This window comes from Leptosomus discolor, chromosome 12 (genome assembly GCF_034619465.1).
Source record: "Leptosomus discolor isolate bLepDis1 chromosome 12, bLepDis1.hap2, whole genome shotgun sequence".
Classification (NCBI taxonomy): Eukaryota; Metazoa; Chordata; class Aves; order Leptosomiformes; family Leptosomidae; genus Leptosomus; species Leptosomus discolor.
Genome location: NC_141402.1, coordinates 7,328,924 through 7,354,251, shown reverse-complemented (window position 1 = coordinate 7,354,251; position 25,328 = coordinate 7,328,924). Strand labels below are relative to the sequence as shown.

The 25,328-nt window shown below is 38.4% G+C and overlaps 1 protein-coding gene across 2 annotated transcripts in view; it reads right to left on the bottom strand.

Moving 5' to 3' along the window:
* Positions 1-25,328, bottom strand: part of ZNF143 (zinc finger protein 143) — a 41,701-nt gene extending 16,373 nt beyond the window's left edge. The window contains exons 1-7 of one of the 2 annotated variants that reach the window (XM_086472133.1): positions 25,261-25,328; positions 10,123-10,253; positions 9,215-9,307; positions 8,647-8,730; positions 8,344-8,424; positions 7,016-7,212; positions 3,347-3,421 (exon numbers count right to left, since the gene is read on the bottom strand). In XM_086472133.1, the coding sequence (XP_086328259.1) occupies positions 3,347-3,421; positions 7,016-7,212; positions 8,344-8,424; positions 8,647-8,730; positions 9,215-9,307; positions 10,123-10,246 (654 nt within the window). In that variant the 5' untranslated portion in view covers positions 10,247-10,253; positions 25,261-25,328. The remainder of the gene's footprint in view (positions 1-3,346; positions 3,422-7,015; positions 7,213-8,343; positions 8,425-8,646; positions 8,731-9,214; positions 9,308-10,122; positions 10,254-25,260) is intronic. The other variant, XM_086472135.1, reaches the window with a different exon arrangement.

Genomic DNA, 25,328 nt, shown 5'->3' with positions numbered 1-25,328 from the left:
AGTTGCCATCCCTGTACTCCAGAAACCTCCTGGATTTCATGTGCCCTGTTGTCATGCTCTTCCAGCAGATACTAAAGTGGTTAAAATTCCCCATGAGGACCTGGGCCTGTGAACATGAGGCTTCTTCCAGTTGTCTGAAGAAGGCTTTGCCTTCTTCCTGATCAGGCACTCTGTAGCAGACAGCCACCACAATGCCACCCTCACCACTGGCCTGCCAGTTAATTCTGACCCATCGGCTCTTGACTGGCTCATCACCCATCCCAAAGCACAGCCCTGTGCAATCCTGCTGTTCTCACATGAAGGGCAGCTTCCCCTCCTCTCCTTCCCTGCCTGGCCTTACTAAAGAGCCTGTATCCATCCATCAGCATCCCAGTCATCTGAACTATCCTGCCACATCTCCCTCATCCCAACGAGACTGCAGCCCTACAACTGTGCATAAACCTCCAATTCAGATCAGAAATTTGACTGAGAACAACTTTCCTATGGATTCTTCAGAGAGGGCGCCCCCTGTTACCTTCAGACTGTTCTTAAGACTAAAGATGCAAAGTTGAATATGAAATCTGAAATTTTCAATCATATGAAATGTACAACTCCGCCACTTCAGAAAAGCTTCTCTGGAACCACGGAGAAAAACATAACCTCATGAATCAAGAAACCCATTACTAATGCTATTGTTTAACCTATGATCTCATGAATCACAGAAGTCACTTTAATACATTAAGGATCATGAAGAAGATGCATGGTTGAGCACCTGCAATTAGGTATTTTTTTTTCTATCTGTATTTCTTTGTTGTTTCAGCATATAAAAACATGTATATAGTTGCAAAGATATGCTATAAAGCTCAAGTATCCCAAAGTTTAGAAGAAAATTAAAACAGTTCTATAATCAATATCCTAATATCTGCAAGGAAATAACCAGACATTTTTACCAATATTAAGATTGATACAAAAGGAGGTGGGGGGGTGTGTGTAAAACAGCCATAACATTCAGGAAAATAATCAGTTGAACATTTGCTTGTTCAAACAACTGTTTGCAGAACTGTGTTTCTGCACAATACATTAGTTGATATGACTTAAGGATTATTAAGAATTGAGTTATTATCATTCAACAAGGACAGATGTAGTTAAAATTACTGTTCTTAGAAGATAATACACACTGAAGAAACTAAAAAATTCAGATGTTAGAAGGTATAAAATCAGAAGGACATCACAAATAAAGTACCTTCATAATGTGAACTCATTGAGAGGAACTGTGTACTTCAAAATACTTTTAAATAGTCAACATTTTAGAAAACATTTAAAAAACCCCCTCATTTCAAAAGAAATCGCAAATGCATCCTGAGTTCAGCCAGGTGACACAGGAGAACAGCAAAAGTAACACAGATCTTATCTAAGATTTTTATATTGTATACATACGAACTTCAGTCACATGATTCTGCTTTTATTATGAACAGATGGGTATGACAGGTTTGAAAGGAAATAGAGTGTGTTATCCTTTTGGGCACACATAGTCTTTTGTTTTCACATGTAGAAATCAGAAAGAGCTTTTTGCTTTTTTCTTTGGTGAAAAACCTAACCACATGCAAGTCTGAATGACTGCTTAGCTGCATGACATCTGTTCTGTTCTTGTGTTACCTGTGGACTTAAAAAGTTTATAAATACACACTTATTTAATACAATATCTGAATATGAGACTATTTTATCCCAAATAATATATTATTTCAGAATGAGTTACAAGTAGGTATCTATTTAAATCAAGATATAAACATGATTACAATTTTCATACACAACTGATAGCTTCAGGACCCTTCAGTTGGCCAACTGAAGTCACCTTAAGGGCTCAGAATTTGAGACTAAGCCTCAATACCTTTTGAAATACCAGATCTTTTTTTGTTTGGAACACGTAAGATTGGCACATTTCCATATCGCATATATGTTGCCATGCATGTATAAGATAAAAAACCCCTCCAGATTCACTTTATTTTGAGGCAGAGGCTGAAATCAACATCTAAGAGCATACCGGTTACAGGTCATTTTGCTTAACAGGCTCTTACTTCAGGTAAAACCAACAAAGATCTTACCTTACCTTACTCTTGAATTTTGCATTTTGTTGGTGTTGTATCCCTATTCCAACCTACAAGTGTGCAAACCCTCTAAATGTCTTGATTTTATTTTATGGAATATCTTCCAATACCATAAATAATACATGTATTAGCTATTCTGTCCTTTCACAGTCATGACAAAAGGCAATAGTGGAGTGTCTATGGCTTTAGATATTGTGGGACCTAGCTTTTAAAAAAATCAAGAACAGAGATTTTTGAGGTAACTGTCAGAGGTGGGACTATAATTCTTCCTTTCACAGTTACTGTATTTTACCTTGGATGATATTTTTCCTCCTTGTCTAGTTCATCATCTCTTAAATGAAACAAAAAGGAAAAAGGAGCTTCTCTGATCAAACATTTCTCAATGCAATGACTTCCATTTTTGATTTTGTCATTTGAACATGTGAGGGTAGAGGGGTTTTATTATTATTTTTGTTGTCATAAATTCTTTGAAGCCCAGAATACATTTTGCTTTGTCTTTTCATGTAATAAAATATGCTATGATGACAACTACCATTCTCCTTACATAATTTTACAGATCCCAGGTAAAAAAAGCTTGAGGCTTAATAAGTTGCGTCTGTATTTCCCATTGCCCTTTGAACTTTTAAGTTACTATTTTCACATTGAAAAGGTTTTTATATTTCTGTGAACTAACTACACGAATACAAAAAAAGAAATGGAAGCATTTTTCTGCTTCTTTATGTGTTCATTAGGAGCAACATTCTTATTTAATGATTACTTAAAAAACCCACAATAGAAGTCAGGGACTAACAGGGCAATGGAATCAAAATAAGTCATGAAAGAGACAACAGCTCCAGGCGTATGCCTGGAATTGTCTCTCATGAGAAGAAAATAATTCATTAATTGAGTCAGCATTCCTTCTGCTTTAAGGACTATAAAAAGTCAGTTCATTCTCTGGAAAAGAACTTCTGAAATACTTAACACTCTTACTGATGAAATACTCAGGTCAGCTTGAAAAATCTTAGAAATCCAACATAATTTTAAATTACTTTTTATCAGAAAAAAACCCAGAAAACAGTAAGTATTAGAAGATCTTTTTAAAATCCTGTGAAAGGATCTTGTACAAAGTGAGAAATATGACCTCTCTGTGTAGGTTTGAGATCTAAAATTCCTGAAGGGTAGCAGCAGACCCTAGTTCATGGCTACACAGGACTACCTATCACACACGTTGCTGGGCAAAGAAGAAGAAATAGATACACGTTATTTGGTATTTGGCTACATACCTGCATTTTTTTATCTTGTTCATTTTCACCTATCATTCCTGTGCCACTAACACTGTCACTTCCATCAATAGACACCTGAAAAACAAAGTTGAAATGGGAAAAACATTTACAGGTTATTTTTATTCATCTGAAAACCACAGGGCCTGATGGCTTATTATTTCATAGCTCTCTAGCTCCCTCTTGAAATATGGTTATCCTATCGTACATTGGCTTACATGAAAATCTCCACTTGTAGCACCTGCATTATAGAACAGGTGAAGTGAACATCTCAAAGTTGTCTTAAAACACAGTAGGAAAGACTGCAAGAACCAAGAACGTTAAATTAATAGACTGACAAAAGTATTAAAATAAATTAATAAATTTAACAATACTGAGTTCTGATGGAAAAAAAATAAAATGTTTACTTCTTTTATAATAGCGATATATTTAAGCATAATTTACTTGTTTTGAACAGCACAACTCCTTTGGAATCAATACCTAAGACAATGTGTTACATCTCAATTTGAAGTAGTCAAATTACAACAGCTAAGCAAAGATTTGTATATTGCTCCATAGGTTTATTTTTAAAAACAGTCTACAGGAGAAAGGTATTGCTGCTTTCCAAGGAGCTTATAAAAATATTTAAAAGAGTATTAGATGTTAATTTGAAATTTTTCTTTAAATAAAATTATAATTTCCCAGTTTAAAAAAAACCAAACTCACATACATCGACTCAAAGAACAGTGTCATATTAGTCACTGTAGGAAAAAACAGATTTAAAATATACTTCATATAGTTTCCTATTCCTTAATTGCCTCTGTATAAAGCAAAGGCATTCACAATATTCTCTGCATCCATTACATTCAAGGTTGAGATTGATGTACCTAGATCTAGCCCAAGTGATTTTACTCTTCTCTAAAGTAGTTTGGCAGGAACCCTACCTCAGCTGGTATGCTTCTGGCCTTTCACTAAGGAGGTCATAACAGGCTCCTGAGAACGTTAATGATTGTGTAAAGTATCTTGCTGAAAGCATCAGCTACCATCATTCCGCTTGGAGACTGAAGATGAACTTGTCCTGTAAGAGGTTTTCAGACTATACTATATTTCTAAATTAGACAATGTTGAGCAATATACTTCTGGCAACTTTGAGCTAAAACAGTGAAGAGGACAGCGCCCAACCAGAGGCAAGATAACATTACAGAGAGACTGCACAGAGAGTCTGCAAGCAGGCAGTTCTCAGGTGGTTTTTTTAAAAGGAAATAATAGCCATTTTGAGACCTCGTCCTGCAGAATTTTTCAAGGGAGGGGAGAGAACCTGCACAGAAAGGAGACTTGAATCACTTAATCCCGAACTTTCTGTTGTTGGCTGAGAAAGGAACTGCTGACATGAAATCTAAAGTTCATCAATGCCACTGGAAACAAATGATTCAAACAGATGTGCGTGCACGTAGACATGCACAAATCCCATGAACTGTACTTTTCCAGCAGCTGGGATGTCACAGGAAAACAGCTTATGGAAGAAAACTATGTGTTGTAATCTCTTCACAATTCCATTTGGTTATCTTCTGACTTCATGTTCACTGACAGCAATGATGTCTTTTTTTCCTTGGTTGCTTTGGGAGGAAGGTGGCATTGACTTAGCCCAAAATTAAAAGGACTCTAGTTAAGTCTTCGCATGTGCTCTGCAAGATGTGGGAAGGTAGTATTATGCCTGAAGGAGAAGTAAAGGATAATGAAAAATGTAGGTGTTCCACCACTTCCAGTGAGCTTCTCTGTAGTCTTCTTGGATCCCTTTGTATGAACTCTCTTGCAGAGTTTCTACACTGATCTTGGGCAGCCTACTGATCTTTGCTATTTCTGCCTGTTATGTAGGACAGAGGAACACAGAAGAACCACCATTCTCCAAATCCGCTTTTAAAATTTTCTTCACGTTTTTAAGTTTTGAAGAAAATCAAAAGTTATCAAAAAAAGGAAGGTGCTCAATTTTAAACCTCTTTTGTGCAGTATTGGGAGAATTCTGGAAGGATTCCAAAGAAGATATTTGAGTTACTTCTAAATGACTGTCTTAGATTCTAAAGAAAGATTTAGTTCGCCTTCAATTAAGAACATAAAAACTCCTATACTGAGTCAAACTAAAGGTCAATCCCATGCACCATTTTGTTTCCAACAGCAGCCAGTAGGAGATGTAAGACTAAAGGAACAAGCCAAGCATACAGTGATACATTTCAAGAAATATTCTCCCAACCTCCAAACAATTTGTGGCTTAGGAACTTCCTGAAGTAGAATTCACATGTTGCTACCTAATAGCCCCGGATACATTTTTCTTCTATGAATTTACCTAATTACTCTTTGAATCCAGGGACATATTAGCATCCACAATATCCTACAAGCAGTGCTGTGGCTTAACTTTGTGCTGTTTGAACAAGTATTCTTCCCTTGTTTTTCTTGAACCTGTCACCTGAGAGTTTCATCTGATGTTTCCCAGGTCTTACACTGGTAAAGACAATGAAAAATCACTACTCTTCTTTGTGCCACTTAAAATTTTATAAAATTCTATCACATACTTACCTTGTGTATTTCATATGTTTGGGCATCATTGTTGCCCCTTCCTGTACCTTTTTAAATGCTCCTATACCAGCTGCTATGAAAATTATACATTGCCTCACTATGAAGCGTACAGACATGGAGCAGAATCACAAAACCACTTTATCCTTTTAAGAGAAAGTCAGGGTTGTGAGAATTGAGCTATTATTTTCTTTTGTATGTAAACCAGGTACGATACTTAGAAACTCACTTCTGCTGACTTTCCCTGAGAGGTTCTAGCAGTACCTTTCAGAATAAGGTTCCGAGATGAAAGCTTAATGGAAATAAATATTTTTTTTCTAGACACACAAGTACACTACAGAAAAGAAATTCACATTACAGAATTAAAATCACATGTTGACATAAACAGGAAAAAAACGCAATTTATTTGCATTTCTTCTGTTTCTTCTTTACCTTCTCAAAACAGAAACTTATAACAAATTATGATTAATATAGCTCCTTGTTAAGAAGGACAAAGTTATGACTAATTTAAACCTAAATTAAATAGTAGCTAGGGAATGTGTAAAACTTGTCACTACAGCTCAGCTACCTTTTATTTAAGGCATAGCCAAACACAACCCAATCTGACTGCCTCTCAATGTTTCTCAATTAAACCAGACAGAAGCATAATGGAAAGAATAGTGTATAAGCCATTTAATTATCCTAACTGGCCTTCTCCCAGAATTTGACAACTCTCAGTGACACTACAGGACAGATTTTAAAATTTATTCAACTCTTCTTCTAAAGCAATACAAGCAGTGACAGTAATAATCCATCAACAGGGACACTGCAAAACCAAAAAGTCATGGAAGTTTCCAATGCTGTATTATAAAGAAAATTATTACTTAGTTGTCTAAATCACTTTCCGTATCAGTCTGATTCCACATAATTTCAGTGTTCAATCTTTTGTTCTTTTTATGCAACACTACACACTGCTCATGATAGTGAAGCACTGTCATGACAACAATTTGGTGCTCTCTCTTCTAAGAGTCTGAAGATTCTCTTAATTATCATTTTAATTCTTAGACCACAACTGACTTTTGCTGCCAAATAACTTGCGACGCTACATGAAAATGTTACGGATAGAGAAAATGTCTTTCAGTGTACCTTGGCTGCATATTGCTCCAAAGCACTGATGGTATCTGGGTCAATGGCAGCATCTCCTGTATGAAGACCTGCCACTGTGCCATCAGCTTGAATGGCTAAAATGGTATCTGACTGTGGCATTTGCACCGTGTGGTGAATGTAGGCAGTAGTTCCATCCTCCAGCTGGACTGCTTGTAGTGCACTCTGGTCATAACTGTCTGAGAAATAATATTACAAAGTGTTATGAAAGAAAAGAAATAGCAATGTCTGCAAGTTACACAAGAAACTACTGCTGTGTAGGAAATCTCTCCTAAAGTCATATATGTGTATGAAATATATCAGAAGTATAACCACTAGTATATTCAAATATAAACACTTAGAATATTACTATGAACAGCAGTGATGAAATTTTTTTCAAGACAACACCTCTCATAGCTTTATTTCTGCACACTTAAAAAGGTGCAAAACCAATTTTATATTGGTCTAGCTTTATTTACAAAGGAAACCAGGAACACAAATATGCATTCCGTTTTGTATCCACTCATAATAAAATGAAAATAACGTAACAAATGTACTGATGTCAATACTTAAGATTTCACAGTTCATAAATCTGATCATTTTAACAACAGAATCGCGCAAATACACAAAAGAAATACATAAAATATAGGACGACTTTTAAGGAAGAAATTCCTTATTATATTCTCTCCTCTTAGTATTGCTGATTGTAGAATGTAATTCTTGTAACACTGGTTTAAACAGAATTAAAATATCTACTTGATCACTTTTTGAAGAGAAGTATTACTATTTCCAAGACTAGTGTAATAATCTTCTGCAGAATTCTAAGTTATTATTTAAAATAGATACGTTTGCATGCTTGACTGTCAGCTGTCACATTTTCTGCCCTACTACCTAACGGCAAAATCATCAATAGCACAATTTAAAATTTAAGTCAATCTCTATATTCTTTAGCTCAAGAGGGATCGATTGATCAATTGATTCTTACCTGCTTTTTCTCTTCTCATTTTCACATGCAATTATTGCTGAAATCTGTATAAGGGCTTACACTCTCTACTAACATGACACATACTTACTTTAATGTGATCCTGGGCTAAAAAAAGTGAAAAGTTAGTTTTGATTTTGTTTATAACTGTTACCTGAGGTCCAAAAAAGGAACTGAACCAGACTCATTTCAACAATTTCCAGATGTCACAAAGTAACAGCAACAAGTAATCTACATTGGGAATCACACTAAATGACATCATAGTCTAAAAAGAGTACTGTATTTTATACTGCTGAAGTTCTGTTGAACTCTTATGTAATAAATCACACTTAAAAAAAAAAAAAATTACCTTTTGAGGTGTGATGAATAAATGCTGTAGTTCCATCTTCCAGCTGAACTGCTTGTCCGTCTTCCAGACGCAAGCTGTCCCCTGTTTGGAAAAAATAGTAACAATGCTTCAACAATAGTATGAAAAATCTGTTAGTTGGAAAGATTAATACTAAATACCTAGCATCACAAAGTACCTGGGATCTCTTCACAACTGTTGCCATTAAATAAGAAATCAAGCTATTATAATGACTTAATTACTTAATATCAATATTCATCAGTAATACATTATTTTAGAATGTATTTCGTGTATTATTACACTTACTGCTTTTAGGCATGGGTACATGCTGAACATAAGCAGCAGAACCATCTTCTAATTGAATCACTTGGCCATCCATTAATTTACCATCTGAAATACACAATTAGAATTCTTAAAAAATATTCTGTATGACGTGTTACAATTTAAACACACAGTTGATACTTTCTGGATTAAAATATCAATAAAATTATCACTGAGAAATAATGTTTGGTAATGAGTATGCACAGTATGACTACACAGTGGTTTTAAAATTCTGGGACTAAAAAAAAATGGAAAAGGCCTGATGTCCTATCCAGTAGGCAGAATGTTGGTATTTTCTTTTGAAGTGTAAAGATCATCTCACTTTTGCTTGACTTGTGTTCTGCATTTGATTAGTACATCTTATTAGCAGCAGAAACAAATGTTTATTTTATAGTATTACTGTAATACCTGTAATTCCCAGCTGGAATTGGAACTTCATAAACATTGTAGAGGTTTTGAATGAACTACAATCCAAAGGAGTTTACAATCCAAAAACAGGGTTAAAAAGGGGAATACAATTTCAATACCAATCAATTTCTAGTAATTTACCTACCTTTAGAATTATGCTGTATGTAAGCAGTGGAGCCATCAGCAAGAGTAACTGCTTGCAAACTTACACCTTCCATGTTTTCTAAGTTGTCACCATCTAGCAAAAAAACCCAAAAAAACCCAAAAAATTCATATTCACTATTACCAGCATCAAAACCCTAAAAATCACAACTTCATCACCTCCATAAATGATTACATGCCCTTAAAGCATCATGATTTCAGAAATAATAAGAAATAATTCTTACTTGCTTTCTGGTTTTTGAACCTTGAACATATAGTAGGGTCATATGCTCAAGAATTTGCCTGGAAATATGACAGCTAGAATGTTATCTTCCTTTACTAAAAAAGTTACAATGTCACTGAATAAGTAACTACAAAGCTGAAATTTTAGAATAAATGTTAATTAGGTCATAAGTGTCAAAGTCAAATTATGTCATATATACTTGTACTGATAATTTTCTTTTGTATATTACTACCTGTCATTAAAATACACAAATCTATTTAGAGTAAAATACAGATTTAGGAAAAAGTTTTTAATCACATAAGACCATAATGGAGCTGTCAGAAAACATCGTTTAAACCAATCCCAGATCACCAATTTTAAAACTCAACTTGTTTAATACATACTTATATACATACGTACATACAAACTGAAGTTACAAAGTATAAAACAGTAAAACTATAGTGAGAATGAAGCCAGTTTTTGTATTTCCTGTTTTGGCACATTTATACTCCTATTACCTTAATTAAGAGATCATTTCCTTTTAGAATTAAATTAGTGAACTTAATCAATCTCAGTTAACTAAGAATAATTTCTGTTAGATTTTTCATTTTGAATGCACTACATGAGTTTTAGAGTTTTATTTGAATTTCAAACAGAAAAGACACAATAATGTAGAGAGATATTTTAACCTGAAGGTTCACCTTGAACAGCTACAGCTTCTGTTAGACAGAGAGTCACATGCTGGGCCTCCATTCCTCCTCCAGAAAATTCAGTCATTCCCTGAGAGTCTCGATTTATCTGAGCTAATAACATTGTCTACCTAGAAAGAAAATATTCACAAAACATAGATAGAAAACTTAAATACAGAACCAGAACTAGTTAAAGTCAATCCAAGTTTAATTAGATTTTTATACAGCTGCTACAAATATTTTATGTTACCTTTCACATAAAGATGCAATGAATGATTGACTTAGCTGGAAAATACTTTAGATAAAAAAAGTTATTTGAAATAGGTAAACATTATTACCTCAATTCACTAAGCTGTTAAGAACTTGAGGTAGCAGTTACTAAATTGACGTGCATCAACCATGTTTAAATTTCAGTTAAACATGAAATATTCAACCAATGTCTAAAGAAGTATGGTGGTAATGACAGTATAAGCAATGATATCCTTTTGTCCTCAGAATTAAAATAAAGCTGACAATTCACCCACAGTCACCCATGACAACATCAGGACTTTAACTATATAAATTACACTTCTCTCTGGTGCCAGTAAGAAGTTTAGAATCTATCATATACTGGGAAATACACACTTCCATTAGTAAGTCTGATTGAACAATCCAACTAATTCTCTAAACTTTCCAAGAGAGTTTCTGTTTTTTTTTAAAAAAATATTTTAAGAATTCCTCCTTGAAAATAATAACGTATTTAATTATAAAATGTATTAATAAGACAACAGGACAGTGATTACTGAGTGACAGTCACAACTCTGCATGTATCTCATTGAACCAGATACAGCTAGCCCTTTGGATACAGATTTTTTTTACCCACGCATAGGATCACAGAATCACAGAATGGTTTGGGTTGGAAGGGACCATAAAGACCACCCAGTTCCAACCCCCTGCCATGGGCAGGGACACCGTCCACCAGACCAGGTTGCTCCCAGCCCCATCCAACCTGGCCTTGAACACTGCCAGGGAGCAGGCAGCCACCGCTCCTCTGGGAAACCTCTGCCAGTCTCTCACTGCCATCACAATAAAGAATTTCTTCCTAATATCTCATCTACACCTCCCCTCTTTCAGTTTGAAACTGTTACCCTTCATCCTGTCACCACACTCCCTGACAGAGTCCCTCCCCACCTTTCCTGTAGCCCCCTTTACGTACCAGAAGGCCGCTACTAGGTCTCCCTGGAGCCTTCTTTCTCCAGGCTGAACAATATGGGAGATTAAGAAGTCTACTGAATCTGAAAGGCTATTACTAATTTTCAGTATTACTAGATTAAGAAGCTATAAAGGAAACATATAACATTGCATTCTACTAACTCAGGTGTTGGCTTTCACCATAGGAAAAAACAAACAAAAAACCCCAAACAAACAAAACCAAAAGCCCCACCAAAAAAAAACCCACACAAAAAAAAACAACCCAAAAAAGGTCACCGAGTTCTGCAAGCCCTTTAGATAATGTAATGTACACTTAGACATGTAGATGAAAGAAAAAAAACCCCAAACATCTACATGGAATTGCAATCTAAGCTACACAGCATTAAAGCAAATCTCCCCCCCCCCCAATCTCTTGATAGTCAAGAGTTTTTCTTACAATAAGCAGCAGTTAGATAATCTCACAAAAAGGTTACAGATAAACAAAGCTTTTAATTTTAGTACAGTTCTATGACCTGCTGTTTCATAATTCAAGGCTGAGAATAATCTAGGGTTTTTAATTTACTTATGATTACATTTCTAAATAACTAAACTATTTTTACCTCTACAATCCAGAAATCTGCCCTTGAACAAGCAACTCATGAACAGTCTCAAAGACCACTGAGAAACTCATGCCTACATCAAAACTAAAGAATAATGAAAGCAAAACTAGACCATTTAGGTACTCCAGCATGCCTGCAGTATTTAAAAGGTCTGGTCAACTAATTTAGTAGTTGAAAATCATACCCGAGTAATATTTTCCAAATAAATCCAAGTCTTTGAACCAGACTCTACTTCCTAGAGAGGTGGGCAGCTACATAAGTTTCTTAGTCGCAGCAGAGAAAAAGCTGACCCATACACAGCTGCTGCAGCTCTGCTGCTCTTGCTGTCTGAAGTGCTTCAGCCCGAGTGCTGTGCACAAAGCAAACATGTTGCTATGGTCCAAGCCCCGATAACTTTTAATATGATGTTATATCAAGTACCCACGTTACCTCCTGAAATTGGACCTGGAGTCTAAATCACCCCAGCATGCCTGAGAATATTATTGAAGGTCTGGTTTACTGTCAGGAGCCCAGTTAATGGAATAGGTACAGTTTAATAAAGAAAGTGGAAGGGGTAGCTTTAGGAAGGTTTTAAGCCTCCCATAAAAAGGCAAGTTTTTTCGTGTGCTACATTGAAAAATCATGTAAGAAAAAAAACACTAGTAATGATCAGTTCCCAATTCAGTAAGAAATATGCCTTCCAGTATTAAAATCCTACATAATATCTATCTGGAACATTAAGGAGATTAAAATATAGGCTTGCAATAAAGAATTTGAACGTTGAACAACTCTGAGCATCAAAACCAAGATACAGTTAAGGTAGAAATCAAAATGTAATTCAAAAGAGGTGTGAGAGATTTTTTAACATCCAAGTGAACATGAGAAATTCTTGTTTCCAGCATCCTTTTCAAGAAAAGAAACTTTTATAGAGAATGAAGTCTCTAAAAGAGATGTAATACAACAGAAGAAGAGCCAGTGCAGAGAAGCCATCCAGAAAAAATTGTATTTATACTAGATATTTCTGAAGAAAAAATAACTAAGCTTTTTGGATACTATAATCTAAGCGACAAGGAATTGCATGAGGACATAAGAGATCCTGAGTTCAACTCCTTCCTCTACCATCTCCATGTTAGTGACTTTGGACTAGTAACTTCTTTCCCTATTACTCATTTATCCCCCCTGCCTCAAAATAGGGACAAAACACTTACTTAGAAAGCACTTTGCTTTTAAACCAAAAATGGGACATGCTGTAGCTACAGGTTCAGCTTAAACAAGCACTGAAGTGACCCTACTCTCAGCGTTCATGTCCTCTGCAGCAAGTCAAATTAGAAAACTGATGCAGTTTAAAAAATAAACCAGCACCAAAAAAAGTTTTATTCCAGACCAACTTAAATGATTGTTTCTCTGGAGGTACTAGCAGCTTGTGGCAAGTTAAATTAAGTAATTATAGTATTAGATGTTAGTGGTGAACAGAGGTTGTCTGTCTTAACTGCTAACAGTGTTCTGTATTGTCAATGTTTTCATTCACTCAATTTTCAGGACACTGCATGGAAGTAGTTGCAAAGCAGATAGATCACTTTACACATTGGAGAAGAATGGCTACAGGACCATTCTTTTTGATTGGAACTATATGGAAACAATTCCAGCAGGGACTGCATCTTAAAGGCCTTTCAGCTCCAGTGTACTTTAAAGTATTCCTTCTCTTAGACAAAGTATCTTCTTAATATACTACCTGCCTTTAAAATAGAGTAACATCCTTCCTCCAGAGCTTATACCTCTTCTCTCAGCTTTGGGGAAGTGGAGAGGTAGCTAGTCAATGCAGACAACTGTAACGTCCCGAAAGGGAGCAAAATCAGTTGCTTAATGGGTCAATGGCTATTTTGGAAGAAAAAGAAATCTAATGCAAGATAAATGCAAGGGCCGAAGGAGTAAAAGTACTCGTTTAAATTATTTTACAGTGTTTGCTATTGTAGTGTGGCTGATTAATAGTTACCATACACAAAAAAAATAAAAATAAAATAAAAATCAAGAGTGAACTGCTGCACACAGCAGAACAATGTTCACTACTTCCCCCTATTCCAGATGATCTGGATGATGATGCGCTGTAATTTACACAGACTGTTGCTGTGTTCTACCAATTCCACCTCCTTTAAAAATTATCCCTTGCAATATATCCTCTTCCCAATCTTCTATCCTTCCAATAGCTTCTTATCCCCATCCCCTTCTCCTTGAAGTTAAGTTTCCTTCTTCAGTCCGTCCTATCATGGTACCAACTTTCCAGCACATCAGTCTTCCCAAATATAATCCCATCCTTCTTGTCAAAATAATCTAAAATACTCCCACATCCACACCAACTCCTTCTGCAACTAGTCCCTAATTCATCTCTTACTGCTGGTGTGCCCCATGCCCATCACACTGTTGTCGATCTCCTTCCTGCCACTACATCTCAAGACGGTTCACGTTCAGACTGCTCTTTGAATTACATCCCCTGTAACAGAGGTTGTAGCACTGGGACTGTCTCGAACAGCAAAACCCCAGCTTTCACTCACTTTTTGGTGACACAGCAGTTTTGGTTTTGTTACTCTGCTGTGCAAGGAGGAATACCCTCAGCCAAAAGTGGATGTGCTGCTCACTTTCAGCCTCTCTTCTTTCTCCCCAGTGGCGAAGACAGGCTAACCAGACAGAGCTACAAGGTCTGAGGAAGAGGATGGGGAAGGAATTAAAGATGTAAAGTTGGCCTGTGTTGTAGAGAAATGGGTCAGGCTACCACAGAGATATGGCTTATTGCTGCCACAGTGTTACTTGTCATGTCCTGTCGTCGTCCGTCCCGTCCCCCCCCCAAGAATGGTCAAATAAAGGAACACGTCGTCAAGAAGGGTTACCGACTCTCCATCCTTGTATGCATTCAAGACTCAACTTGCCACAGTCCTGGGCAACCTGGTCCAATCAGACCTGCCTGGATCAGGGCTGGACTGGATAACCTCTCCCTTCCAACTTAGTTTGTTCTACAGTATCTAATCATTTTGATATTGCATACCTTTAAAACAGTATCACCACGCTGTTGGTACATCATCTACCCTGCAAATCTAGTCTCCTATCATATTTTTATCCATTTGTCTTGGCTTTTTGAAACCAGTCTGTTTAATCAAACTCAAATCTCTTCCCTTACCTCAGCTTTAGTCACTCTTTTCACAGAATCACTGAACGTTAGGGGTTGGAAGGGACCTCGAAAGATCATCTAGTCCAACCCCCTGCCAGAACAGGACCACCTAGCGTAGGTCACACAGGAACATGTCCGGGTGGCTTCTGAATGTCTCCAGAGAAGGAGACTCCACAACCTCTCTGGGCAGCCTGTTCCAGTGCTCTGCCACCCTCACAGTGAAAAAGTTTTTCCTTATGTTCATGTGGAACCCCCTGTGCTCCAGCTTGCACCCGTTGCCCCTTGTCCTGTCATTAGCCATCACCAAGAAGAGCCCGGCTCCATCCTCCTGACACTCGCCTTTATGTATTTATAAACATTAATGAGGTCACCCCTCAGTCTCCTCTTCTCCAAGCTCAAGAGACCCAGCTCCCTCAGCCTTTCATCATAAGGGAGATGTTCCACCCCCTTAACCATCTCTGTGGCTCTGCACGGGACTCTTTTCAAGCAGCTCCCTGTCCTTCTTGAACGGAGGGGCCCAGAACTGGACACACTATTCCAGGTGGGGTCTCACCAGGGCAGAGTAGAGGGGGAGGAGAACCTCTCTCGACCTACTGACCACAGCCCTTCTAGTACACCCCAGGATGCCATTGGCCTTCTTGGCCACAAGGGCACATTGCTGGCTCATGGTCATCCTGCTGTCCACCAGGACCCCCAGGTCCCTTTCCCCTACGCTACTCTCTAACAGCTCAGTCCCCAACCTAGACTGGTCCATGGGGTTGTTCTTTCCCAGATGCAAGACTCCACACTTGCCCTTGTTGTATTTCATTAAATTTCTCCCTGCCCAGCTCTCCAGCCTGTCCAGGTCTCGCTGAATGGCAGAGCACAGCCTTCTGGTGTGTCAGCCACTCCTCTCGGTTTTGTTTCATCAGCATACTTGCTGACAGTCCACACTATTCCCTCATCCAGGTCATTGATGAATATATTCCTCCCCTTTTCTCCTAACTGGCTTACATTCTTGCTTTCTCCTCAGCTTCCAACAAATTTGCCTTCATCCTTCTTCCAATCTGAATCTCACCAGCTTCTTTCGCTAATCCACCTTACTGCTTTTATTTCTGTGCATTAGCATCACTAAGCTTTTTATTTAAACCTCGTGTCTGCCAGGAATTTTGTCAGCAAGAACCTGGGAAAGGTCACTTTTACCCATGTCAAATATTGCACCTCATTAGTTAAAAAGCAGCTGAAAGCATCTATTTTTTAGGAAAATACATGAACGCTGGGCTGGGGCCTGCATTGCTGCTAACAAGATTGATGCATGTGTATTCTGCTTAATGTCAAGAGCTGTCCTGCAGAAAAGACACAAGTACAGGCTTAGTCATGAGGTACTCACTGAAGTGAAAACTTGAGACTTGACTTTGTGAACTCTTGCAGATCTTCATAGATTATACCCAAGTTGCAATTTTCAAAGGCATGTTAATGATGATATTTGGGAAGACTTTCACAAGGACAGTAATGCATACTGCATTCCTGAAATGATTAGTCATCAAAATACTCCTATGGTATTCATGCAGAGAAAACGTACCATTAAGATGGTTAAAATACCTCCCAGAAAAAAATCAGCGTAGAGACAGAAAATTATTAGACTGAAAAAATCTCTGAACTGAAAAGTGTTTTTGATAAGAGGAGGCAACACCCAGTTGCAAGTGATGCTGTAAGAAGTCTTGCACTGTTAGTTACAAAGCAAAAGCAGTGAGTTAGTGATGCATGCTGCTGACTTTATTATGTTTTTTCACTAAAGCTGCACTAGAATGTAAACTTCCAGTATAACATTGATAGATAAAACATGCCATCCAACAGGGTACATAGGTGCAATTTTTTATTTAAAAACCCAACCAAACAACAAAAGCCAACCACCCCATCCCCCATCCTCTGAACAGAAAAAATGTGAACCTAAGTATGCTTCAAATTCTCAACACTCAGAAAAACAGAGGGATGCAGGGGGGTGGGGGTGGGTGGAGATTGGTTAAAAATAAAGGATTTTTCACAAAGGCTTCATCAAGTTGCCTATCGAGAGAGCACCTCCTGTATTTTTCCCCTCCACTAACAAGCAAACAGAATCATTTCAGTGTTGTCACTTGTTTAGAAGAAAAGATGCCATGTTAAAAGAGAAGTTTTTATGTAAACTCAATCTAGCAGCTGGAAACAGGAGGCTCCACTGAAAACTAGGAATTGAACAACTAAGAAGCAGTATGTGGGATTTAGGCAGCTGAAAAAAGTGAACCAAGAGCTGGCAGAGGGCATGCTGCCATGGAGCAGAAAGCGGGTTTGGGGCACTTGGAAACTCTGGCAGCTGAGAGGACAGCATGAAGAGACTCCATGTAGTGAAGAATGTGGCAAGTAACAGCTGGAAAACAGCAGGAATTTGCCATTTAAAGAACAACTATACCACTGTATGCTGGACAAAGGAAAAAACCTGCAGTGACAAGTAGCAGAAACTCCTTAGAGGAAAAAAAAAAAGATACTGCTTAGAGGATGATCAACAGGAAATGGAATAAAGTTTGTAATAGTAGTCATGGAAGAAAGCTTACTTATAAAATGCAATCTAGAATGTGGAGGAAGAAAAAACTGGCAAAGACAGGAAAACATCTACTCCAGACATTCAACAACCTTGTGATTCTTCACCCTCATTGCACAGGCAGCACTGAGTTTGAAATAATACCCATTTATTTAATTTGGAAAAAAAAAAAATCACTTTTATTTTTAGTACACTTCTAAATAATGTACAAAACCTTTGTAATTTTATAACTTATAAAAATAACAAATAAAAAACAATCCAGAAAAGTAAAATGGCAAATGACACACAACCCCACAATACTGAAACTTTCATTAAGGAATTTTAGAAACTGCATTCCCATGTTTGACAAAACTGGATCCCAAAATCAGTTCAAGTATGTCAGCACAGTAACATAATTAAGGTTCTTCTGAATTAAATACTGGCTGCATTACGGTCATTAACAACTTACATGATTGCAAATACCAGTAATTTCCAAAAACTAGTCTGATTAACAAACATTTGTGAAAAATCAAAATTAATACCTACAATTCTGATTAAATCTACTTCCAACTGATAATTAATATGCATTACAGCTTTCTGGGGCTCAGTGCAAAAAATTACTGAGACTGAAAAACTGACTAGACCAAAGTTGTTTTAGAGGCCCCAAGTGTATAGCTTACAATTACACAAAGTCCTTTGGCAGCTGTAAGCTCAGAATAAAAACAGCAGAACTAAGGCTCTCTAAAAATCTTACTCCTGTTCCCATATGTACCTATATGATATTTCACACTATTACACTAGAAATCTGTAGCAGGAACAGAAATGAAATCTAGATCCTGTGGATGCTTTGATCAAATGCTTCAACAGACGAGACATGGATTTCTTTCTTCACTGACAGCCCTTACCTCTTTCAGTATTTTACCATTGCACTGAAACATTGGTTTCATGCTATAATTGGTCAGATTGACTTTTAGTGAATAAACATAAACTACTTAATGTTAGGCATTTCTAATTTCTACATGCTTTCTCCTATAATCTTAATTTCTCTTACTGTATTTCTTTCTAGTCTCTTGTAAAGGCAAGCAAAACATAATTAAACACCACATTCATCATTCACTGTATAAAATGGAAACAAGGCTGAAACACAGAGTAAAAACCTCTACTAAGGAATCTGGCAACAATAGTTGGATTCAGACAGAAGGGTAAGATATGCAATTTAATAGCAAATTACACAATTATTTTCTAGATAGCAAAGCAGCATTGTGAATTCTGAACCACGGGCTCTAACCCTGGCCCTGGAGAAGAACTTAATCAAGACTGACAGCACTGTCAACTGCCTAAGCATGATGTATACACTCAAAGTGGCAGCACAACTAACTTGCAGAGACTCATGTTGCCCAAAGCAGAGGTTTGCAGTCAAACTCAAGGCTCCTTTTTACTCTTTTTGCAGTATCTCAAACTTTTCATTCCACCAAAGATACATCCTGACTGTAATGTAGTTCAAGACTAATTCACTGCCACAGAGTTTGGTATCTCTTCAGAAATAACATATAAATGTAAGACAAATTTATCACTGCCATAACCAAGCACAACTCTTGACTTCAGTGTGATCAGTGAGAGCCACATTTAGCCTCACATAATTACTTTTATGATCCAGCAGTCGTCTTACTCCAAAATCATCACCATACATTCAGTTTACATTGTGAATCCCATCTACAAATCATGAATGTTGAAAGTATTGTCATAGATCAATGCTTGCATTTTATTAAAAAAAAATTGGATTAACCAGTGCAAATAAAGAACGCTTACAAATCTTTACTCTTACAAATCTTTACTCTAATATTACAAGATTATGCATGTGCGTGTAATTTCACACTGTGGGAGTGTTAAGGATGCTATGATTTTCAAATGTATGGCACTCAAAAAAAAACGCAGGCAGATCATAAGGCCACCCACCAGGAAGTCCTACACGTGTGGAGAAGACTCGGGTTGATCCCAAAGATGACTCCTAACTTTGCATGTTTCTTGAACATATTAGAGAAAAAATTACTGGTTAATCAATGGAAGTCAGGGTAGTTCCATTAGTATATTAACTGTCAGCTGTGCTGACAAAAAGCTAATTAAACTCATGCTGCAGCTCTGGTACAAGGACCTCACCAGCAAGTACTTAGTTCAATGATCACATTTGCCTGTCATGGCACTATTACAACAGCACTGCTCCTAAGTAACTACCCAATAACGAGCACAGATTCCTGACCCAGAGATCTGAAACAGATCTGGGAGTCTTCTGAGAGATCGAGCTCCAAAAATCTTTCAAGGACGGCAACAAGCAGCTGTGATTCATACAGCACCATCTGCAGAGGTACAGGGACCAGGATTCTGAAAGTTTTATTAAAGTACAAAAAAAAGTATACTAATGAACTTAGTCAATGATCAATGCACTAATGAGACAGTTATTCTTGGTACACTGCCATATAGGTTTAGCATGAGAAAGGGCCCTATAATCTGCACCAAAACATGAAATTCAAATACGACTGAAAATACCTGTGCATCATTCAAATACTTCTGTGCGTGTATGGAATGGCTTGCAGGGCTACTGCAACAGGAACAATGTAACTCACCTACCAAACCTTCTCTCAACTCAGATGGTATTCCTTGCTCAAAGTTAATACACATTTCTTCTCTCCCAGACAAACTTGTATTATCAATGCTCAGACATACCTTCTTTTGTAAATAACCCCACCCCATTTCTTTATTGCAGACTGACCTGTAACAAACTATTTTTGTTTTAACAGTAAAAAAAAGTAAGGATAAATATATACAACGTACATGCTCAGAAACTGATTGTTGGGCCTGAGATCAGAAAAAAGTCGAAGCTATGATTTTCTATTTCTGTTTTACACTTGAAAAACTTAGAACATTACTAACAAAGCTAAAAAAACCCACAAAAACAACTTTAAACAATTTTTCAGCACACATGTTAGTGAGATAAAGCACTACATTTCATTCTAAGTGGATTTTCCCTCGGATGTCACAAAGCGAGAAACAGAATTAGAGCACTTAACCAATGAAACTATTGGATTTTAAAACTCCTGGCTTTTGGGGTTTGCTTTTTACCATCAAGTATATATATACACAAAATACTGGCTACATCCAGATCATGTATGTCAGGATTGTATTCAAATTACTCCTAGAAAGCAGTAATCCCTATCTGCAGCATAAAGAAAACAAACAAAAAAAGATACAGTTAACTTACAAAGCACTCCAGGAGGCTACTTAATCCTTAAATCATAAAACCTCCAGTTATTAACAGTGAGTGTTTTAAACAAAACAAGGAACATTTGGTGAAAAGCTGAATACTTAAGGGCTAAAAATCTGAAAAACTGAGACCAATTATTTCTATCAATGTTATACTTTTGTGTCAACCAGAATTCTAACTCTCTTAATTGTCAAGAATTCATAAAAGTGTCTAATTTACATGACTAAAACAATCCTGGTTGTGCCTCTTCAAATCCTGCAAATCTGCTCAGACTGCTAACAAAACAGGGAATTTTGAGTGGGTTGTTTTGTGTGGTTATGAGTTAATTAGTAATCTGGAAACTACATTACAGATGTATCAGTATTAGCCATGACAGTTAACAGCCGTGTTTTAGTCTACGCTTGTATTTCAGAAACTAAATGGACAGCCTACTGAATTGCCAACCTTTACCCTGAATTCCAAAAAAAAAAAAAAAAAAAGATTACAAATTGAAATTGAAAAGCAGTAGAACTAAATATATTCTAAGAAACTCTGTGTAATATCATGTTAGCTGTGTGAATATACTTGAAATATGGACAACACCAACTAACTTGCAAATACAGACACCTCTTCCAATTTACAGAAGTCTGTCATCAGAAATGAAGTCCAAGAGCATTAAGCAGATAACACAATTTTCCCCTCAAGGAGTGTATACAAAGGAAAACATTCAGCAGACAATAAAATACAGACTGAAGGAAGCACCAAGTAGTTGTAAGTGTAACTGATGTCAACTCTGAATATCGCAGAACTTGCTGGAACTGTAAATTCCCTTCAAAACTGAGAACTTAATTTATTTAACAAGTGTTATTTTGGTGGAACAAAGTGCAATCCCACTATACAATTAAAAAAGCAGTGTAATAGGAAATTTTAGCAGACTAAGTCACTGGAAGCATTCACTGACTTAGTCCAATTCTGGTTTTGAGTAATTGATCAACAACCCCTGGTGCACAGAGCTAAAGGACCAAAACTATATTCCCTTTAAGTTAAATACAACTAAGAGCAGATCAAGTTACAGGCTTCGGGCACAGGCAGAACCCCATAAATCCCATTGTGCCACGATGGGTCAGTTGTAAGTCTTCCTTGCCCTCCTCACCCAGAAATGTGGTGTCCTCGGACAGCCATCTCCCTCCGATTCCTTAGTCCACCCTCAGAATAACACCTATGCACACTTTTATTTACAGGAACTTGCATTTCAGAGCTGAATTCTCAGATTCCAGAAGACTATCCATCTGTTCGGATCACAATCCACCTTAGGGATCCATAAGCTAAGCAGAAACCTTCCTTCAATCCTTTGGGATCTTTTGTGGCACAAGGCACAGGAATAGGCTACCCAATTCATGCTCTCTTTACCAGGTGCACCAATTTCCCTACAGCATAGAAGAGATGAATAAACAAACTGCCCACCTATTAACGCAGAAAGAGCAGAAAGCATGCTGTTGAGCTGTACAAATGTGCAAGAGCTGCGACAATACAGGAAAAAAGCCAGTGGCAAGGAAAGGCAAACAAAGGTTGGCCTGGGATGCTACAGTATGTACATACACGTGTCAGAGGCAGCAGGAGTTACAAAAGATAGTGTGGGAAGCAGAGATCATGGGGATGATCAAGGGAGAGGGTACAAGTCAAAATGCAAACAGGAAAAGAGTAATGAAGGAACTGGAGTACACTGAGATAACTTAGATCTGCCTCGTGAATATTTGCATTCTGTCCATTACAATGCTTGAATCTGGAAGAATTGCCCTAATTATCAGAAATGTGCTGCTTGCTTTATGTGTGGAAACAGATCCAAATTCAGCTGAGCCCTAAAACCAAATAGTTTCACAAGTGCCAACTAAAGACACCTCAGAATTTATTAACAGTGTTTCTCAAAGACTCCACCTATGGCTGAGCATGTTTTAACCCAAAACCCCTTAAGGCCAAGACTCACATGCAACAGCAAGGAAAGATCAACATGCCACACTCTAAATGAAGCCAAATTACACTGTAAGAGAAGCAACTCAGTTTGAAACTGTTGTCCTTTTAGCTTTATTTTAAGACAAAACCCATACATTTTTTTTTAAGGCCAATACATAACTCTGCAACAACACACGGACAATGTTTTAAGAAATGCCCAGAAAAGATGGTGTCCAGGGGGAGACCATTACCACCAGCACGCTTACACTGAGGAACCTTCAGCACATCCAGAACTGTAGGTGAGCAGGCAGCCCATCCGTAGGCAGCACCTGCTGCTCAGACCCTGTTCACTGCTCAAACTCCTACCAACTCCCTTCTGCATCACACAGGACAGCAAAAGGGGGGCCAGCAGCAGTCTGCTGAGCTGAAGCAGTACATAATTCGAGATATTCTAGAGACAAAAACAAATCTACAGCCTAATTTTGACACTCATTACCTGGGCATATTTATCACTATTATCGCTGTGCCTGTCTCCTTCGAGAAAAGGAATTGCCAGCTCACGACAGAAACATTTTGATGTTTAAGCATCAAATGCTACACACGCATGAAGACAGAGTGAAGCCCGCATGACTTTCTAGCTAAAGAAACTTTTACACTTGCTTAAGCATTTGCTTTATTTGACCATTTAATGTAACGCAAAATAACTCTCAGATAGGATACTAGAAATGAAATATTTCATTAAAATTATGAGAAAGTTTACGTAAATTATGTAATAAATTTGAAATAGGTATCTCAAAACTGTTTAAAATGTTTATTTTTTACATCTCATTTAATGCAAGCTATTACCCAAACCATCATGTATTATTTGACCACGTACTGCTGCATTTCATTTTCTGCAGTGATTCAGATTAATAGCTTCTGACACATATAGAGCTTGAAAGCTCAAGATTTTAATGCATGACATACAAAAAAACAAGCCATGGAAACACAGTTATGTTGTACTCTGCCATTCTAAAGCTGTATAGCAAGCATGCTTACACAAAGAAGCTAAGATATACTACACATATACTACTACTCTTAAAAAGCTACTGGTTAAGGACAAAAAAGTTTAATTTTTCAGGTACTGTCACCTTGAAGCTAGAACAGAGATATCTGGTATATAGTCCTCTAAAGCATAACAGATTTACAACAGCAGAATCTTGATAAAACTGTATGGCAAGATAAAATGTTTTCTTTGAAAGACTGTAAGGTTGATGTTTATCTATCACTGGAAACAGGAATAACGTCCCTTAAAAGTACTGGTATCACTCTGGGTATAGTGTTAAACGTAATTCTTTGGTAGTTCAAAACAAACCCTTAAGACATTTTATACGTAACTGGAGCTGCTCAACCATAGGCTTGGTTTTTAATAGAAAATGTAACTTGTACGAAAGGCACGTCATTTTTTTCTTGATGAATAAGCACCACAAATAAGACCTTATCAGAAGATTTTAAGAAAATCTTTGTTCTATTGCAGGTAATTTTTCTTGAGGTGCAGCTTCTCATTATCCTGTTCTATGAAAAGTTCTAGACAAGCAACACTGAAGAAAACGCCGTGAGAGAGCAGGCTGTAAAACACTTAAAGCTATTCTGCACGGTATTTTAGCGAGTTGAAAGAGATGAACTGGATAAGATGATTTCACGAGCTCCGCGCAAGGGCCTTCTCCCGCGTTAGCACGGCAACAGCCGCGCTTACGGCACTACAACAACGTTAAAAATATGCAACTTCGTGCAAGAACAGCGAATTATTCTTTAAAACTGCACGCGTATCAACCCGCACGCCAGGCCGAGGGAGCCCTGAAGGCAATCGTTTCGATGCCACTCGGAGTCCGCCCCACGCCGAAACAGAAAAATCGCGTTAAAAAAACCAACGGAACACGTGAGAACGCTTCGACCCCCAGCCGCGCGCACGGCGAGCGCCGCCGGCGAGCACTGGGCGCCCTGGGGCGGGAGCGGGGTTCGCCCGGACCCCCCACCCGCAGCGCTGCCCGCCGCCCCACGCCCGCCCGCGCGGAGAGCGCGCCCCCGCCGCCGGCAGCCGCCGCCCGTGACGCAGCGGCTAACGGGCGCCCCCGCGCCCGGGCCCGCGAGGGGGCGGCCGGCGGGGGGCAGCCCGCGGCCCCCCGAGGGCCGGGACGCGGAGGAGGCGGCGGGGGCCGCGACCGGTGCCCGGCCCGGCGCGCTCCGCCGCGCAGGATGCCGGCGGGTAGGCCCGGCGGGACGGGGGTGGGGCCGGGCCGCGCAGAGCGGGCGGGCGGCGGAGCCGCGGCTTTATTCGTGTCGGTCGGTGCCGGCGCTGCCCGGCTGCCCCCGCTCGCTGCCCCTCGCCGCCTCCCTGCGCGCGGTGCGGAGGGCGAGGCCCGGCCCGGCGGCCCAGCGCGGCGGCCCAGCCGGAGATGGCGGTGGTTAGAATAAGGCACACTGGGTAAAAACACATTTATATACTAACCTCGCCGAGAAATTTTCCAACAATTCCTCCGTCCGACCACCATGCACCAGGACAGGAAACGGCCGCCT